General features: G+C 45.1%; 1 protein-coding gene across 1 annotated transcript; it reads right to left on the reverse strand.

Annotated features, from left to right (window-relative positions):
• Positions 1-220: 220 nt before the first annotated feature.
• On the reverse strand, positions 221-20,285 carry lpar2b (lysophosphatidic acid receptor 2b). The gene is made up of 5 exons (XM_058381081.1): positions 19,922-20,285; positions 13,616-14,120; positions 12,557-12,971; positions 6,618-6,874; positions 221-674 (listed from the first exon to the last, which is right to left on the reverse strand). The coding sequence occupies exons 2-5, from the start codon at positions 13,952-13,954 to the stop codon at positions 594-596; spliced, it is 1,092 nt and encodes a 363-aa protein (XP_058237064.1). The 5' UTR covers positions 13,955-14,120; positions 19,922-20,285; the 3' UTR covers positions 221-593.
• Between the last annotated feature and the right edge of the window lie 946 nt (positions 20,286-21,231).

Raw genomic sequence — 21,231 nt, forward strand, 5'->3', positions numbered from 1 at the left:
TCGTTATAAATAGTGTAATGTGTTCTTTACCAATAGGGGGCAGCAGAGAGTTATAATCATCGCACTCCGTCACCTCAAGCTTCAGCACCTCTGTAGTAACCATTGTACCCAGGATTTAATTTTTTTATTGATAAAAATGAGTTAATTTGATCATAAAATCTGCGTCATTTTAAAAAATAAAAACAACAAGAAACATTTCCACTTCATGACACGTCTCTCAACGAAGAAATCATCTCTCTTTCTATTTTTTTCTTCACATTTATTATTTATTTACATTTTTTTGGTTAATTATTCATGTTTTGTGAATATATGTGTATTTATTCAGAATACTCAACACACACATACACACACACACACACACACACACATACACACACACACACACATACACACACACAGTGTTATAATAAATAAGATCATTACAAACAATAAACTCTAACTTCACAACAATAACTTTTAATAAAATTTAAATCTAAAGGCAGCAGAGTACTGATGTTGGGTCAGTATGGATGTTGGATCAGTATGGATGTTGGATCAGTGCTGATGAGTCGTTGAGAGATGGTGGAGGTGAGGAGTTTATTCAGGTCCAGCTTTTATCTCACAGATTTATTGTATCTTGACTGTTGAAGCCCCAGAGTGCAGTTTTCATCTGTAGCATCTTTCATCTTGTTCGCCTACACACACACACACACACACACACACACACACACACACACACACACACACACATACACACACACACACATAAGACATACTGATTCTCTAAGTCACTACAGAAGTGAAATATTGATGAAGCTAAAACTCTTCTGCAGCTTCACTCAGAGCTCAGTGTTACAGGATTCAGGATCTGAGTCAAAGTCAAGCTGCACTGGGCTTTAAAACCTCATTTAATATCATTACACAGTTAATATATCATCACCTTCATCATCACCTTTATCATCATCATCAACTTTATCATCATCATAACCTTCATCATCACCTTTATCATCATCATAACCTTCATCACCACCTTCACTATCATCACCATCATCACCATCTTCATCATCACTATCATCATCACTTTCACAACCTTTATCATTATCATCATCTTTACCATCAACACCTTCACTATCATCACTACTTTCACCATCCTCCTCCTCCTCCTGTGTCAGTATTAAACAGGATGTTGTGTTGGAATAAGTTCACCATTAGAAACATCAACACTTACAAATATTTACTATTCTATTTTATAAATATTACATGTGTGATGTTGCCTTTCTTTATTGACCTGCATACAGGACTGTGCATGTTTGTTTTTTTGATTTCTAAATGTAACTGATAAGAATAACCGGTGAACTGGTGACCGCTTCATGGACACATGAGACTCACTGATACATGTGAGGACTGAAGTCTGGTCTGATCTCACAGATGATCTACTGTAGCACCGACTCCTGAAGAAGTGACCAGTGTGTCTGATCACACAGTGTCAGAGTGACCATGCTGACTCCTGGACACCTGAGCATCAGAAATGGAACAGTGGAAGGAGGAGGCCTGTGTGTGTGTGTGTGTGTGTGTGTGTGTGTAGGAGATGGTACCAGGATGCACTATGGGAAGAAGGTAAGGCAGTGAAGGCAGTGTGATTTTCGGATGGTGAACCTTGGGTCCTGGAGTACATCTGGACGTTACTTTGACATGTAGCACCTACCTGAACACTGCCTGAATCTTCACTTCTTCATGGTGTCCTCCTTCAGCAGGTTGATGCTCCCTAACACACTGCAGAAGTGTTCAGGAACGGATCGAGGAATATAAAGAGTTCATGGTCTGATCAAGAGTCTGAGGGATGTGCTGGAGATGGATGGAGGCTCCACCTCACATGCAGCACACCTTCAGAGGTCTTGTGGAGTTTGTGGTTCAGAAGCAGGGGGCGGAGCTACACAACAGGTAGGTTGAGGTAGATCTTAGGTTGTGAACATTGTGTATTTGATGAGTTTTTTAACCATACTTTATTCTGTCTGACTTTTTATCCATTGTGTAGATCACACCAGGGTCAGAGTTTTCTCACAAAATATATTGAGCTGAAGATGGAGACCAGACCTGAGACACACACACAAGCATACACACACAAGCGTGCACACAAACACGCACACAAGTGTGCATACACACAAAAGCGTGCACACACACACACACACACACACACACCCCTGTGGGTTTGAGTAATGCACATTCAGATTTTTTTCACATTGTGGTGAAAGCTTGCAGCACTTTATGGTGTGAATGTTGTTGAGGTAAAGGTCAGCATTACTCAAACACAGACACGCTGCTGAAGGGTTTTAAAGCTTTTAATGATGTACAGCTCCACCCCACCAAGCACACACACACACACACACACACACACACACACACACACACACACACACACACACACACACACACCATTTGAGTAATGCAGAGTCTCTCAGACCGAAACCTCTACACCCCTAATGAGTGGAGGCGGAGTTTTAACCGGACCAAAGGAGCCTCGTGTCAGAGCTTTAGAACACTCTGTACAGCTGTTTCACATCTGCATTACTCAAATCAAACAAGCAGCACTTTTACTTTCACTTTACACACAGCACCCAGTTAGCTCCTTTATGCTAATATTCAGGATTTTAAATTTACATCAGCATAAAAGTGCTAACACACACACAGTCCCCATGCTGTTTCCATAAAGCCCTCGTCAACACACAACCTCTCCTCAGGTTTAAACACACTCCAGCTAACTAGCTAGCCATTTCGTTAGCCAGGTTAAACTAGCGACTTCATCATTACTAACTAGCTGAAACAGTTTACTATTAACTAGTCTATTAACTAGTACCTGTGATATCTGCAAGAAGTTACTGGTGTTAAACTAGCAGGTTTGTGAACTAGCCAGATGGTCGTGTTGAGCAGTCCCCTCAGGACAGTGAGGCTAACGGCGTTGTGTAAGGGAGTTTCCTAACTGCGGGGCAGTGGACGAGGGCGTGATGGACCAGCGTGGACATTGAGGCACGGCGGAGGGTCTGCAGACGGATCTGAGGTAACCAGGTCCGACCTCAGAGTGCTCCGCCGCTGATCGGCCGTCAGCCGAGAGACAGAGAGAAGCAGCAGCAGCTTGTTCCTGTGAGTTTATTACTGACTAAAACACACACACACACACTGAGTACAAAAATAAACAATAATCATCTAAACAACAACAAACAAAAACAACAGAGCAGTAAAATGATCAAGCTTTAGCAGAGGAGCTACATACAAACAACTGCTGAGGAGGACACACTGACCACTGACCACACACACACACACACACACACACACACACACACACGAGTTCTTAATCTCACAGACAGTGTTAAAATAAGACAGGAAGTAAAAGGCTCTGAAACAGGAAGTAGAGTGCAGCGTGTGTCCTGAGCTCAGTGTGTAATGGCGTGTGTCTGGATCTTTATTATAAGGAATGTGTTTATGATCTAACTATCTTGATATCAAAGGAATGCTCTTCCTGTGTCCTGTGTGTGCCCGTGTGTGTGTGCGCCACATCCGATGGTCAATCAGTGAACCACAACAAACTGCCACCAGATTACGTGTGACGCTGAACGTGTCCACCCACAACACTGAAGGAGGGACATGTAAATATTTACACACACAACGAAGCGGCCCTGGGATGACCAACTTATCACACACTCAGGCGCTGAGGAACATCTGGGTAACATCACTGGAGAACAGGGGAGGGGGCAAGGAATACGAGTGGGGGAGGTGGTAGGAGCAGAAGGAGGAGGTGGGGCAGGGGATAGGAGCAGAGTGAGGGGGAGTGGGCAAGGCGGTAGGAGCAGAGTGAGAGGGAGGTGGTAGGAGCAGAGTGAGGGGGATAGGGCAGAGGGTAGAAGTGAGAGGGTGGGGGTTTAGAGGGTAGGAGCGGGGGGGCATGGGGTAGGAGCAGAGGGAGATGGAGGGGGTAGGAGCAAAGTGAGATGGAGGGGGTAGGAGCAGAGTGAGATGGAGGGGGTAGGAGCAGAGGGAGATGGAGGGGGTAGGAGCAGAGGGAGATGGAGGGGGTAGGAGCAGAGTGAGATGGAGGGGGTAGGAGCAGAGGGAGATGGAGGGGGTAGGAGCAGAGGGAGATGGAGGGGGTAGGAGCAGAGGGAGATGGAGGGGGTAGGAGCAGAGGGAGATGGAGGGGGAAGGAGCAGAGGAAGATGGAGGGGGTAGGAGCAGAGGGAGAGGGGGGGGGGAGGAGCAGAGGGAGAGGGAGGGGGTAGGAGCAGAGGGAGATGGAGGGGGTAGGAGCAGAGTGAGGGGGATAGGGCAGAGGGTAGAAGTGAGAGGGTGGGGGTTTAGAGGGTAGGAGCAGGGGGGCATGGGGTAGGAGCAGAGGGAGAGGGAAGGACGAGGTAGGAGCAGAGGGAGATTTAATGGCAGGGGGTAGGAGCAGAGGGAGATGGACGGGGTAGGAGCAGAGGGAGATGGAGGGGGTAGGAGCAGAATGAGATGGAGGGGGTGGGAGCAGAATGAGATGGGGGCGGTAGGAGCAGAGTGAGATGGAGGGGGTAGGAGCAGAGTGAGATGGAGGGGGTAGGAGCAGAATGAGATGGAGGGGGTAGGAGCAGAATGAGATGGAGGGGGTAGGAGCAGAGTGAGATGGAGGGGGTAGGAGCAGAGTGAGATGGAGGGGGTAGGAGCAGAGTGAGATGGAGGGGGTAGGAGCAGAGTGAGATGGAGGGGGTAGGAGCAGAATGTGATGGAGGGGGTAGGAGCAGAGTGAGATGGAGGGGGTAGGAGCAGAGGGAGATGGAGGGGGTAGGAGCAGAGGGAGAGGGAGGGGGTGGGAGCAGAGTGAGATGGAGGGGGTTGGAGCAGAGTGAGATGGAGGGGGTAGGAGCAGAGTGAGATGGAGGGGGTAGGAGCAGAGGGAGATGGAGGGGGTTGGAGCAGAGGGAGATGGAGGGGGTAGGAGCAGAGGGAGATGGAGGGGGTTGGAGCAGAGGGAGATGGAGGGGGTAGGAGCAGAGGGAGATGGAGGGGGTTGGAGCAGAGGGAGATGGAGGGGGTAGGAGCAGAGGGAGATGGAGGGGGTTGGAGCAGAGGGAGATGGAGGGGGTAGGAGCAGAGGGAGATGGAGGGAGTAGGAGCAGAGGGAGATGGAGGGGGTAGGAGCAGAGGGAGATGGAGGGGGTAGGAGCAGAGGGAGATGGAGGGGGTTGGAGCAGAGGGAGATGGAGGGGGTAGGAGCAGAGGGAGATGGAGGGGGTAGGAGCAGAGGGAGATGGAGGGGGTAGGAGCAGAGGGAAATGGAGAGTGAGATGGAACTGCTGCTCTGGCTGCGTTACGGGGCAACACACTGAGCTGTGGAATGGAGACTGGGCTGTGGAATGGAGACTGGGCTGTGGAATGGACACTGGGCTGTGGAATGGACACTGGGCTGGGGAATGGACACTGGGCTGGGGAATGGACACTGGGCTGTGGAATGGACACTGGGCTGTGGAATGGACACTGGGCTGGGGAATGGAGACTGAGCTGGGGAATGGAGACTGAGCTGGGGAATGGACACTGGGCTGGGGAATGGAGACTGAGCTGGGGAATGGACACGACTACATTAGGTCCAGTACTTTTTACTCTCATGGAGTTAAAATCACTGAAACCTGACAAGATGCACACGCCAGCAGATGAACTGACCATCAAACAGCAGCAGATAAACTGACCAGCACACGCCAGCAGATACACTGACCAAAATATCCAGATAGAAAGGTTTCCTATCTGAGGTTTTCTTGTGACTTGCGCTAGCATTAGGCTCTTAGCGATGCAGCATTCTCTGTGGACTCGGGATCAGTGTGGCGGTGGTCACGTTGCTACACCGTACTCAGTGTTATCGTGTGGTGTTCTAGCAGGCTCGCGACAGCACCTTCACACCGGCTGGGGATGATGGGAGTTTATCTGAAGCATCTGTTAGCATGTTCAAGCACTGACGATCTGACATCTATTTAGTTTTAGCTTCCAGACTACAGGGGATTAATAAACTGAACGTAAAATATTCTATCTGGCAAGAGATGTTCCATTCTCACTGATCTGACCATGTGACAGTCAGTTTATCGGTCAGACTAAACCTTTCTCTAGTGTCTGTATGATACAGTGAAGGTGATGTTGAGGTCAATGTTGTGCTACAGTGCTGATAAAATGATCAAAACAGCTAACATGGCTAAATCCCGTCTGGTTTTCACCTCCATGAGGGTGATATAAGCGGGTTTTTCTTTAAACCTGGTACCAGTTTAGTGTTCTGGGCTCACTGGAGAACAGGACAGAACTTGTTAGCATTTCTGTAAATGGTTTGTTTTTGTTAAAAAGCGATTTTGTGCCAGGATCAGGATGTTCTTTAGAAAGCTTTAATATCAAATTTTTTAAAAAGGAATAAAACAGAGGTTGAAGGAGCTGCTGGATTTTAAGGTATGAGGATGAGGAAGGTGAGAGCAGCTGGCTAAATCCCGCCTACATTTCTATGGCTCTTATAATAAAGCTGTGTTGACAAAACGGCGCACTACCGCGGGATTAGCGCTCAGAACCCTTCAGCGCCTGGAGGTGGTTCTGAGCTCGCGGTGGTGCGTGATTTCGGATCCGTTGGAGTCAGTCAGTACCTCTTGGTTGAGCGTGTTGAAGCGGACATCGGTGTGTTGGCCTTTCTGTCCGCGTCGGAGACACAGGCAGCAGAGGATACGCTTGAACGTACGCCGCATGTCCTGGTCACGGTACGAGTAGATGATGGGGTTCATCATGGAATTAAACTCCGCCAGGACCAAGAAGAACTTCTCCACTTTCAGCACGCCGCAGTTACACTTCACACCGTCCAGCAGCAGCAGCACCAGACCTGGAGTCCAGCACAACACGAAGCACCCTGAGATACAGGAGAGACACAGCAGTGCATTAATAATAACAACTGGCATTATTACCATCATTGAGGAAATAAACAACTCTTCAAACTTCGGGTCGGTTTCGTGCAGTCTAACATGGCAGAACGGGAAGCTGCTTGGTGCTCACACAAATCAAAAGATTTGATTTAATTTATAGACCATTGATCTTATGTGTGTTTAGGGACGTAGCCTAGCAAGAAAGATTGCCGTGTAATACAGAAACTCCTCAATAATGAAATGCTAGATAAAAGGGACCTCGTATTTCAGACTACTGACCAGACGGTTGTGAGTTTAAATCCCAGGTCCATCAAGCTGCTACTTCTGGGCCCCTGAGCAAGGCCCTTAACCATCATTGCTTAGTTGTATAAAATGAGAAAAGTCACTCTGGATAAGGGTGTCTGCCAAATGCCAGAAATGTAAAATGTAAATGCTAGATAACATCCTGAAGGTCCTCTGTTACTGTCACACCCTCCAGCAAAACTCAGCAGCACTGCTAAACAGCTAGCAGCGCTGAGCATAACAACCTACAAGACGGCTAATGATTCAGCTGCTCATTTACACAGACACCATGAGACAGGAAACATATCAGGATCAATATTTATCTGTGATAGAAAGATCTATAGACTAGAATTACACTCTACACTCAAGCACTAACACAGGATCTGAGACGCTGCATCAAGCTTCAGTCGTTCATGTTGAATCGTTCCATGAACACAGACACAGTAATGTTCTCCAATGTAGCAAAAAGCTAAGAAACTCTGTCTCCTGGATTTTAGTCTAATGATCCGGTTATTCAGGATCAGTCTGGTTGCAGGCCAGTTCACAATTCCACATTTACATGTATTTGCATCGTACCATGGGTTAGCATGCCTGGCAGCGAGGCGCTAGCACACACAACTAACTATGAAGTGTAAGCAGCTGTTGCACTATGTGTCAGGTAAACACTGAATGTTTGTGTGGTAGGAGTGTCAGACTGTGGACATGCAAACTGTGTGATGAGACAGGACGTTTAATCAATAATGTTATTTATTGCACAATTACACTGTTTTCCTAAAATACACTATATTCCCTATAAGTAATGGGGCTTCTTTCTTTCCATGCACATGAATGTAATATGGAGTTGTCCCGCCCTTTGCAGCTATAACAGCTTCAACTCTTCTGGGAAGGCTTTCCACAAGGTTTAGGAGTGTGTTTATGGGAATTTTTGACCATTCCTCTAGAAGCGCGGTCATTTGTGAGGTCAGGCACTGATGTGATGACAAGAAGGTCTGGCTCACAGTCTCCACTTTAATTCATCCCAAAGGTGTTCTATGGGGTTGAGGTCAGGACTCATTCACTCATCCATGTCTTTATGGACCTTGCTTTGGTCACTGGTGTGCAGTCATGTTGGAACAGGAAGGGGTCATCCCCAAACTGTTCCCACAAAGAGCATGAAATTGTCCAAAATGTCTTGGTATGAAGCTGAAGCTAAGAGTTCCTTTCACTGGAACTAAGGGGCCGAGCCCAACGCCTGAAAAGACAACGCAATGTTCTGGAGGCACGTCCCAATACTTTTGGCAATATAGTGTACATCTAAAGTGTCAAAAATAAAAAAAAAACCCAGAACTTTCCGTCTTGTGTAGAAGAGCTCTGCTTCCTGAAACAGCTGGAGACAGACAGGATGAAGCTCTCTGTGTTTATATAGGTTTGAGTGTAAACAGATGCACTGAGTTCGTCTCAGACCTTCAGTGTCTTTAAAAAACACATCTCCTCCTCTACATACACTGAGTGGACACTTCACAAAAAGAAGTCTTTATCATCACCACACATACATTACAGCACTGTAGAATTCATGTATCCCAGCTGAGGAGATACCTTGAGGTCAGAGCACTGGGGCAGTTATGATACACCCCCTGGAGACGGTTAAGAGCTGCAATTGCCCAGCAGTGGAGTTTAGTGTTGGTGGAGCTTGCACCCTGATCCACAAGCCAGAGCTTCAACCACATTGACCACCCCTACCCCTGACACCCCTCTGATGAACACCAGTGTGGGATTCACACACTTTTATTCACGTTGATGATATTGTGTTAATATAAATCTGAATAAAGTCTGAGGATTTATTACAGCAGTTATTATAATGTATGTAGTTTATTATAAAGGTCAGTTTATATATGAAGGACCACACACTCTCTTTTTCCTCTAACACACACCCAATAAACACACACACACACACACACCACACCAATGCAATAACAATAAAGACTAAATCAGGTCACTCAGTGGTGGAAAGAAGTGTGGATTTAAACTGGTGTGACGGACAGAAGAGAGGATTTAAACTGGTGTGACGGACAGAAGAGTGGATTTAAACTGGTGTGACGGACAGAAGAGTGGATTTAAACTGGTGTGACGGACAGAAGAGAGGATTTAAACTGGTGTGACGGACAGAAGAGAGGATTTAAACTGGTGTGATTGTGGGAAATTTCTGAAACTTATACTTGTCTTATACCTAATCATTAAGTATGTTTGATTTTAATCAGTAATGGAAGGTTAATGCTATTTTTAATTCTAATTTTAATAATTTTGAATACTTTCTTTTAATCCTTAAGATAGATCCGAGTCAGGTTTAATCATTAAGACATGAACAAAGAGATTAGATAAATTGTTTAATCATAGATAATGATTAGGGATAAATTGGTTAATCATTAGATTCATTCAGTTATGTTTAATCATATGATAATTTTCAGTTTGGTAATCAGTACTTACTTTCATTGTTAATCACCGATATGTTGCCCATCTAATTAGCGTCTCTAATTTATTGATTATTTGATAACAATCATAGTTATTTGATTATTCGGTTATCTAATAATTCTTTCACTGTTAAGCACCTGCCTTAATCATCATTAGTCAGTGGGTAAGCTTATGATAAATAGATAAAATTAGCATAAACTTAAACGTAGAAGTTATAGGACAAAAAAAAAATATAAAATCATAAAAATAGAGATGAGCAAAACTGGCTGAATCATCGTTAGTGGGTTATTATTCTCGAACTTTCTGGCTTTGGCGTAAACATCACAAGGACATAGGCTAGCACATCGTACCATATCATGGTGTCACCGAAAAAACATGTTGACGAAGTTCAGAATCCTTGGGCTTAAGGGCGAGAACACCATAACAGTCTTTTTTGACCCAATTCTGACTAGTGTTTATTTTAGAAAAATTAAAGTTAAAACTACCCTTATATAATGTACAGGTGTTATATCGCGTCTTATTATCTTATGAAAATAAAAAGTAGCTTACCGTAGCAAGTGGAAAGTTGGTAAAACTCCTTGTGGCATAAGTAAGAACTAAACAATAGGCACCGAGACGGGAGGGGGTTTGGAGAAGATGTTATTGAAGCGCCAGCAAAATATTATTGCAGTGGCGGATGTTAATGTAAACATAGGGACACAACACACCGAGTAAATGTAATGGAAAAGCACAGACTTTAATAGAGAGAATTTAGAAATTTAAATTAAATTAAATTAAATTAACGTAAACTGACTACTCCTAGCCTAAATAAATCAATAATAAACAAACTCAACGTAAACCAACCTAAACTGCACGAAGAGCTATTTTGCCCTTTTATTTTTACCTTATTACTTGGGTAACCTGATGTAGAGTAAGGATAGTGCTCGCAGCCCAAATAGTGGGAATACATAGAATGGTGTAAATGTAAATGTGATAATGAAAATGGTGGTAAGGTCCTCAGATTTCTAATAAATGTTAGCCAGTCACCTTCAACTACACAGGAACAACCACAATGAATACATGGAACACGTGGGTGAATGTTGAATTAAAGGTGTAAGGGGTATAATGACATAAATGTGTTTTTTTGGGCTAAATAAGGTTTAATAGAAGTTAGATCGATCAACAATGTGTGTCAATAATAAAACTTGTGACCCATAGAGTGTATGAAGGCCACAGAAAGGTGGGGCTGTTTTTCAGAGGGAATAATGGGTGAACGTCAAACCAATCCATAGAAAAATAGAATCCAGCAAGGTTAGGCAGCTGGGCTAAAGGGTATATATACTGGGGGATTTGTGAAGGGGGGTGGGCTTGACTGCATCGATTCATGAATCCGTGTATTTGAGTGCCAGTTTCGGTGATATTTTTCTAAATAAAACTGGTTGCTTTTTCTCATCCAAGCCTGGAGGAGTACTTTATTTCTTTGTTTTTCTGCAAATTTCTAATTGGAACTACACAACTATTGGATTATATTGGTAATTGGAGAAGGCTCTAGGACCACCCTGTGGTGTCCACCTGGAGGGAGGCTCTGGGTTCCGACATAATGGACAAAAGAGTGGATTTAAACTGGTGTGATGGACAGAGGTACGGATTTAAACTGAGCTATGGATTTAAACTGGTGTGATGGACAGGTGTGTGGATTTAAACTGATGTAATGGGCAGAAGTGTCTCAGATCATGAATTAACACTTGACCTCATGCACAAGTGTCCTGACCGGTGAGCAGAAATATAAACCAGCAGTTACTACTCCACAGAGCTGCTGGATTGTGGACTGGGATGGGTGTTGATTAATTCTCTGTAACAAGGGCTCTGACAGTAATGTATTACTTGTATAACTTGTTGCACGACATTAATGGTCATTATAATAAGTATAAAGTCTTTAATTGATTAAGTGATGCAGTAAAAGAGGAATAAAGCACATGGGGAAGTGCTGTTACAGGAAACTCATCCACTTCAGAGAGTTCTGTGGTGGTTTATGGGTACGTTACATTCTTCATGAACACTGACTGACTGACGGCAGGATTAATCAGCAGACGAGCGACCGTGAGGTGGGATTAATGGATTAACAGATTATTGAGAATGTAAAAATGCTGAATGTGGAAATGTACAAGAATTTCAGGTAGCATGTGTTCTGTCAGGACATGCATTCATGTGATCAGGAGTGCACTAATGTACACACACACACACACACACACACACACACACAGAGGAATGCAGTGTGTGTGTATGTGTGTGTAGGAATGAATTGCAGAAATGGTGAAAGGCTGGATCAACGAGTCAGGACAAGCCCAGTGCTGCTCAGCCCTCCTTTATTGTGTGTGTGTGTGTGTGTGTGTAAAACTTGACTGTAAACACGTTCCAGGTGAGCAAATCTTCCTGAATCCCTGTAATAAAGGAGTGTAAACTGAACACACAGAGCACAGAGTTGGAGAACAACACAAAAAAAAAGGGAGTGGTGTTTTCTAAAGCAAGAAAAAATTTTTTCCAGATTTTTACCGAAGTCTCTGATTGGTCAGAGATTTAGATCAGACACACAGAGTTAGAGATGGTCTCAGATTGCTGCTGGTTTGATACTGGTCTCTGATAGTTAGGAAGTTTATCATTGATTTAGAGGTTTTTCAGAAGGTTGTGAGATGTTCATCTGGGTCAGTGGTAATCAGACTGTGAAGGGGGAGGAGCTGGGTGTGGGGGGGGTGCAGATAGTGAACACCTAAAGTAAACACTGAAATGAACGTTTAGAAATGCGAGCTTTTTGAGAAGCTTCAAAAAAACTAGGAAGTGGGGATCATAAGGAAAAGTATGAAAGTGTCTGAGAGAACTTAAGAGAAGTTCTTTGGAGAGTCCAAACAATCCTCAGAGACTTCCATGGTGTGTGTGTGTGTGTGTGTGTGTGTGTGTGTTACCCAGAATGACGAAGACGGTTCTCATCAGGTTCTCCACCGTCTCTTTGTGTTTGGACTGCACCGTATGCTGGCTCATGCGCTGGCTTTTGTGCCGGACGTAGATGAAGATGCGCGTGTAGACCAGCACCATGACGCTGAAGGACAGCAGGTTGAGCACAGCCCAGAACACCAGGTAGCTGCGGCTGTACATGGGTGCCATCTTGGAGCAGTTGTCGAGGTCGCACAGGCAGTTCCAGCCCATGCTGGGAATCAGGCCCATGATTATTGCGATCGCCCAGATGCCCACAATCAGCAGGATCACCCGCATGTTGGTCATCTTACTGTGGAGCTGCATGGTGAAGATGGTCTGATGCCTCTCCAGAGCGATGGCCATCAAGTTAATGACCGAGGCGGTCAGACTGGTATCGATCAGACCCTGCAGGATGAAGTGAACATGGAACAGTTAGGTTTTCATCTCGGGCAGTCTGGTTACTCAGAATTTTATATGGTATAACAGTATGTAGCTGGTGATCAAGTGTCCATCACATGAGTCCTCCATGATCTGTCACTGATGACTGCTCAGGTGACGTGTTCACATAGAGGATGGTATGCTCAGAATGGTATCTTAGTGGTCACAGAGTTAGACTGGCCAGTGGTTTAGACTGGTCTCTAACTGGTACATTAACGGTAGAAGGATCAGACTTGTCTCTGAGTGATGGACAGTTGGTCTCCTTATTTAGATTTAGACTACTGTCTGATTGAACTCAATTTTATTCATATAGTACTTTTAACAGTGGATTTAGATTTAGACTGGTCTCGTGTTGGTCAGTCATTTAGACTGGACTCGTGTTGGTCAGTCGTTTAGACTGGACTCGTGTTGGTCAGTCGTTTAGACTGGACTCATGTTGGTCAGTCATTTAGACTGGACTCTGATTGGCTAGAAATTCATTAAGTGAACTGATGATGAGGTGAATGTTGGAAGTGAACTGTTCAAGAAGCTACAACTTGGTGCTTACAGTTGATGACCACTATGGTGGATGGCATGTTTGTTTGTGTGTGTGTGTGTGTCTGTGTGTGTACCTGTCTGAGGAACCACTGGTACAAACTGAGTCTTGCAGTCCAGGGCCCAGTGTGGAACATCAGATGCATGTAGGCGATACCAGCGAACAGGTCAGCTGCAGCCAGGTTTCCCAGCAGGTAGTAGATGGGGTAATGGAAGCGTCGGTTCATAAAGATGGCTACCATGACCAGGATATTCATCACAATAATGAAGCAGCACACAATCAGTCCCAGAATGACCACGGCATAGTCCTTTGCATGCCAAAATTCTGAGATAACTTTCCCTGAATTGTTGTAGTAAAACTTAACTGAATAATTGACGCATGTATTGGCCACTGCTGCTGTAGTGACCGTGGCCATGTTGGAGTTAAGAGGACGGATGGGGGTGTGATTGGCTGGGGGTGGGAGGTTTTTGATTGACACACCAGTCAGGTGAAAGGGATGGTGGGTAATGGAGGGCTGAGGGGCATGGAGCTTCAGGTCACACGGTTCTGCTCAAACCAAACAAAGCAGATAATCTTCTAGTCTGGAGAGAAAAATACAAATATCAAAAATAAAACTACATTTTTATAGAAATATCTTTAGAAATAAATAACTGACTATAAAATCATTATAGCCCCCCACACACACAAAAGATTACGATCACTATTGACTTTATTTCCACTGAACTTCAGCTCTGACACAGATGTTCAGGATTCATTACAATAACGTGATGATCAACAGATGGTTAGAAGAGCTGTGGCATGGAGGAGAGAGACAGGTGGAGTGGACAGACAGGTGGAGAGGAGAAAGGGCAAGACAGAGCTACACAGGGCAGAGACAGGGAAAAAAAGACAACAATGGAGAGAAGAAACAGAGAGAGGAGAAAGACAGTGAGACAGGGTGGAGAAAGAGGAGAATGACAGAGAGACAGGTGGAGAAGACAGATTTGTTTCCGCCGATGTGAAAAGCTATGAAAGCACCATACACGTTTTATTAATCCTTTTATTAACACACACACACACACACACACACACACACACACACACACACACACACACACACAGCTCTTTCAGCTGGTTAACAGGTTTATCTGGTATCTCTCATTCCAGGTTTGTTTATGAGTATGACATGACACGAACACACACACACACACACAGTTTCATGGAGCTACATACATTCTAGTTAGAAAGTACAAGAGAAAGTACACTTGAATGTTATATATAAATGGCAAGAGTGCGGTTTCACTGAATGTCAGCACAACCTGACAACAGGTAAGCACAGGGCTGCAGGTAAGCACAGGTAAGCACAGGTAAGCACAGGGCTGCAGGTAAGCACAGGGCTGCAGGTAAGCACAGGGCTGCAGGTAAGCACAGGGCTGCAGGTAAGCACAGGTAAGCACAGGGCTGCAGGTAAGCACAGGTAAGCACAGGGCTGCAGGTAAGCACAGGGCTGCAGGTAAGCACAGGTAAGCACAGGGCTGCAGGTAATCACAGGGCTGCAGGTAAGCACAGGTAAGCACAGGGCTGCAGGTAAGCACAGGTAAGCACAGGGCTGCAGGTAAGCACAGGTAATCACAGGACTGCAGGTAAGCACAGGTAATCACAGGGCTGCAGGTAAGCACAGGTAATCACAGGTAATCACAGGGCTGCAGGTAATCACAGGTAAGCACAGGGCTGCAGGTAAGCACAGGTAATCACAGGTAATCACAGGGCTGCAGATAAGCACAGGTAATCACAGGTAATCACAGGGCTGCAGATAAGCACAGGTAATCACAGGACTGCAGGTAATCACAGGTAATCACAGGGCTGCAGGTAAGCACAGCTAATCACAGGGCTGCAGGTAATCACAGGTAATCACAGGGCTGCAGGTAATCACAGGTAATCACAGGGCTGCAGGTAATCACAGGTAATCACAGGGCTGCAGGTAATCACAGGTAATCACAGGACTGCAGGTAAGCACAGGTAATCACAGGGCTGCAGGTAAGCACAGGTAATCACAGGTAATCACAGGGCTGCAGGTAAGCACAGGTAATCACAGGTAAGCACAGGGCTGCAGGTAAGCACAGGTAATCACAGGGCTGCAGGTAATCACAGGTAATCACAGGGCTGCAGGTAAGCACAGGTAATCACAGGTAATCACAGGGCTGCAGGTAAGCACAGGTAATCACAGGTAAGCACAGGGCTGCAGGTAAGCACAGGTAATCACAGGGCTGCAGGTAAGCACAGGTAATCACAGGTAATCACAGGGCTGCAGGTAAGCACAGGTAATCACAGGTAAGCACAGGGCTGCAGGTAAGCACAGGTAATCACAGGGCTGCAGGTAATCACAGGTAATCACAGGGCTGCAGGTAATCACAGGTAATCACAGGGCTGCAGGTAATCACAGGTAATCACAGGACTGCAGGTAATCACAGGTAATCACAGGGCTGCAGGTAAGCACAGGGCTGCAGGTAATCACAGGTAATCACAGGGCTGCAGGTAATCACAGGACTGCAAGTAAGCACAGGTAATCACAGGTAATCACAGGGCTGCAGGTAAGCACAGGTAATCACAGGACTGCAAGTAAGCACAGGTAATCACAGGTAATCACAGGGCTGCAGATAAGCACAGGTAATCACAGGACTGCAGGTAAGCACAGGTAATCACAGGTAATCACAGGGCTGCAGGTAAGCACAGGTAATCACAGGGCTGCAGGTAAGCACAGGTAATCACAGGGCTGCAGGTAATCACAGGTAATCACAGGTAATCACAGGGCTGCAGGTAATCACAGGTAATCACAGGGCTGCAGGTAAGCACAGGTAATCACAGGGCTGCAGGTAATCACAGGTAATCACAGGGCTGCAGGTAATCACAGGTAATCACAGGGCTGCAGGTAAGCACAGGTAATCACAGGGCTGCAGGTAAGCACAGGTAATCACAGGGCTGCAGGTAAGCACAGGTAATCACAGGGCTGCAGGTAAGCACAGGTAATCACAGGGCTGCAGGTAAGCACAGGTAATCACAGGACTGCAAGTAAGCACAGGTAATCACAGGGCTGCAGGTAAGCACAGGTAATCACAGGACTGCAAGTAAGCACAGGTAATCACAGGTAATCACAGGGCTGCAGGTAATCACAGGTGATTTAATACACAGTAACCGACCTTTCAGACATAGCATGACCTACAGTTTATGTATTTTAAACACCACAGCTGGATGAAGAATTGCATGTTGCCATGGAAATGCACAGCCTAATTTACAGTGTCGTGGTTTCTGCATAACGAGCTTTTCGCTTGAACTGGACAGTCCGTAGTGAGGTCAGTGATTCACACAGTCACATGACCCAGTGCTGAAGATCAGAACTCTCAGATCACACAGCACCAATCAGATGAACGGAACAGCACTAACTAAACCATTTAGGAGGACAAAAAAAAAACAAAAAACTTCTGACCAATTCGGACATGTCTCTGATAAATTAACAGTCCTCCTGCATCATTTCCTGGAGAATCAGGAGCAGACTGACCACAGAGTTGGATGGTCATCATGCTGAGGTGTTAATGAAACCTCCATGATCTGAAATAGATCATGATGCGTATCAGAAGATCATCGTGGTCCTCCAGACGGAGGTCAGTGATTAAAAATCAGGAGCTGATGTGTGTTCTGAGTTCATGAGATCTTCGTGTCAATGACATCAGTGCAGAATAAAAGTCCTCTCTGGAACCTTTTTGTACAAAACTCCAGACTTACAGTTACTGTAAACATCTGGAGAAATACACAGCACTGAAAAGAACCTGGAGTGTATATGGTGTGTGTTTATTCTACAGCCGTCCATTACAGCGAGACACACACACACACACACACAGCTCAGGGTCCAGGAGCTGACCCTCGACCCTCTGCCCTCTCCATGATGGACAGAGAGGACTACAAAACATCACCAAGCTCATAAAGACTGTTTCTCTTATTATTATTATTATTATTATTATAATAATAAATGTGCCAGAAGTTTCCGTGATGTGATCAACAGATGTCTCTCTCTCTCTCCCCATCTCTCTCTGTTGGTCTCTCCGTCTCTCTCTCTGTATCAGAGAGTCTCACTATAACAGTATTTAGCTGGTGATCAGGTGTCCATCACGTGAGTACCATACAGCATGAACATCTCCCTCCACGTCCTCCATCATCTGTCACTGATGTCTGCTCAGGTGACGGTTTTCACATGGAGGACAGAAGAGCTCCAGGTTGAGCAGTGGTCAAAAATTCTAACCCTCACACACACACACACACACACACGAGAGAAGCCAGAGATCCCGTCCCCAACACTGTGTCTGAGCTACACAGTGGATGAGTGTAGAACACTGAGCAGTAATGAAGAGATCAGAGTGATCACCTCCACACACCAGGGTATCCGTCTGTCCATCCATCTGTCCATTCAGACCCAGACACACAGCTGTCTATCTACCTCACAGACACCAGAGTATCTTTCAGTCCATGCAGGTGTGTGTCTGTCTCTCTTTCTCACTCTCACGCTGTCTCTGTCTCTCGGCCTGCCTCACTCTCTGACTCTCCCTTTCTGTGTGTGTGTGTGTGTGTATGTGTGTCTCTCGCTCTCCGTCTCACTCTGAATCAGTCTCTCTCTCTCACTCTGTCTGTCTCACTCTCTATCTCTCTCACACACACTGGATAACTCCTGGTGTGTTAGCGGTGAAGAGGTGTGTGTGAGTTCAGAGTGAACTCAGTGTGTATGATATAGATCCTCTTTGTGCAGTAAAGTACTGAATCATGCGGTCATAAAAGACAGATAACGGACACTATATAAGGTCAGAAAACTGGTGTGAACAACTGGTGAGACACACACACACCACATTGCACAAGACTGTGTGTGAGTGTGATCTTCACCCTGAGATAAAGAGGTTCCTCCTGGCACGTTAAAGAATCTCTATCGCTCTCTCACACACACTATTTTATATATATATATAAATAAAAGAGAGCGAGAGAGAGAGAGTTGATCTCTGTGTTCATCTGTATCTGTCCATCTATTTACTTATCTACCAGTCCATCGGTATATAGGTCTAGCTGTCTGTTCATCCGTCTGTCCATCCGTATATCTGTTTATCCGTCTGCCCATCTGTATCTGTTCATCCGTCTGTCCATCCGTATATCTGTTTATCCGTCTGCCCATCTGTATCTGTTCATCCGTCTGTCCATCCGTATATCTGTTTATCCGTCTGCCCATCTGTATCTGTTCATCCGTCTGTCCATCCGTATATCTGTTTATCCGTCTGCCCATCTGTATCTGTTCATCCGTCTGTCCATCCGTATCTGTTCATCCGTCTGTCCATCCGTATATCTGTTTATCCGTCTGCCCATCTGTATCTGTTCATCCGTCTGCCCATCTGTATATCTGTCCATCCATATATCTGTTTATCCGTCTGCCCATCCGTATATCTGTTCTCTTTGGGAGTGACACGGTTGGACAGGATTAGGAACGAGTACATCAGAGGGACAGCTCATGTTGGACGTTTGGGGGACAGAGTTAGGGAGGACAGATTAAGATGGTTTGGACATGTCCAGAGGAGGGAGAGTGAGTATATTGGTAGGAGAATGTTGGACATGGAGCTGCCAGGAAGGAGAAAAAGAGGAAGGACAAAGAGGAGGAATATGGATGTAATAAATGAGGAGATGAAGCTAGTGGGTGTAAGTGTTGAGGATGCAGAAGATAGGGATAGGTGGAGAGAGATGATTCACTGTGGAGACCCCTGAAGGGAAAAGACCAATGAAGAAGAAGAATTTATCTGTTAATTAAGCCATCATCTCTCTCGTGAGTACAGGAAGCAGCAGCGGAAGTGAAACGGACATGTGGATGAGTACAGCAGTGTAGGATACAAAAACATACGGGGGGGGGGGGGGTCTCCGCTGTGTAATTCAGGAGGAAATGTAGAGTGTGGACTGGAGTGCTCTGAACTTTCAGCAAAAATAATAAAACTAAATGAACTTAATAAAACTTTATATTCCTGCACTTTCTACAGCACTGGATTGAGTGAATAAACCGTTCCCACTCTTTCCCACAGAAACTGAGCCGCTTTATCAGTTTATCAGATTTAATTCGTGTTCTGAAGAAGAATAAAAACAATAAATAACGCAGGTGTATGATTACTGTTGTTTTTAATGATTATTTCTTTATTATCTGTAGGTCAAGGTGACCATCACAGCACAAGGGTCAGTTTCTTTTAACCACTGAGTCTTTTGTACATTGACCGTGAATCATATTGGAGGTCGAGAGAGTCGAGTCGCACGCACGCGCTCACGATTCTTTACAGTTAAAATAGGACAAAACATAAACGAAAACAAAAATAAAACATTTCTCTCCACTCACCCGTGTATTTCACCTCTCCTGTTCACACTCCATGTCTTTTCCTGGTGTAGAAATACAGTGTTTCACTCAGTCCTCAGACTGTCCGTGTCCCTCAGCTTACCTGAGGTGGAGGAAGTGAAGTTTGTGCGCTCGGTTCAGGGCGCGGCTCTTTCTTTCTTTTTCTTTTTATTACCTTTAAACACAACCTCACACTAACACACTACACAGTGTACACTTACGTGTTTAACCGCTGTTCTATTGCAGAAATCTCTGTCTTTAAATTAAAAAACAACAACCACCCACGCGCGAGACAAGAATCGCGATATTAAATATATTGTATAAGTCTGTGGAAATCACTAAAACCTGGAGACGCGCCGAAGCCCCGCCCACCGAGTCGTCCGATTGGACGCGAATTGAAATGCCGTGAGCCAATGAGAGTGTGGGGCTTGCGAGCGGCAGGTAAAGGCTGTTGACGCATGCGCCTTTACCCCCCCCAGCGCCATTTCACAGGTTTTGCTTGCTCTGTGGAGTTTGCGTGTGCTTGTTTAAATAATAATAATAAAAAGCAGCAAAAAACAAAATGTCTGTGTTTTCGGGGAGCTTTAAAATGAGTAAAACAGCTAAAATATTTTCCCCAGTCTCAAGCAATAAATCAACACCAACACAGCTGTTCATTATCTACAATCTCCAAATCATTCATCCAGCTGTTTGTTTATCCTACACAAGGTCATGAGGAACCTGGACACAGTCCCACAGGACACGGACACAAAGCTGGACACAACCTAGATCGGGCGTCGGTCCATCACATGGCACGATCACACACATCCACACAGTACAGACAATTCAACTTATAACACGCCTGTGGACTGCTGGAGGAAACCAGAGAACCCTGAGGAAACCTGGAGAGCAGAGGGAAGAAGAAGAACATAAAAACTCCACACACACACACAGGGCAGAAGGACTCGAACCCCTAACCATGAAGTGTGAGATAGATAGATAGATAGATAGATAGATAGATAGATAGATAGATAGATAGATAGATAGATAGACTTTATTGATCTCATGAGGGAAGTTCTTGTGTTACAGCAGTTTAGACAGTTACAATATACACCACACACACACACACAAATCCAAAATATAAATATATACACATATGTGAGTCTCCAGTGTCAGTGGTGTGTATCAGTATCAATGTATCAGAGCTGAAGTTCTCCACATCTTCAGCACAGAGGAGTTCACACTTCTTCATGGTTTCTCAGTAACATGAGCAGCTGAGATTTCTGTAAAGAGAGAGTAAAGTTGAGCTGGTGAGGAGACCACTGTTTAAAGCT

This window comes from Hemibagrus wyckioides, linkage group LG26 (assembly GCF_019097595.1).
Source record: "Hemibagrus wyckioides isolate EC202008001 linkage group LG26, SWU_Hwy_1.0, whole genome shotgun sequence".
NCBI lineage: Eukaryota > Metazoa > Chordata > Actinopteri > Siluriformes > Bagridae > Hemibagrus > Hemibagrus wyckioides.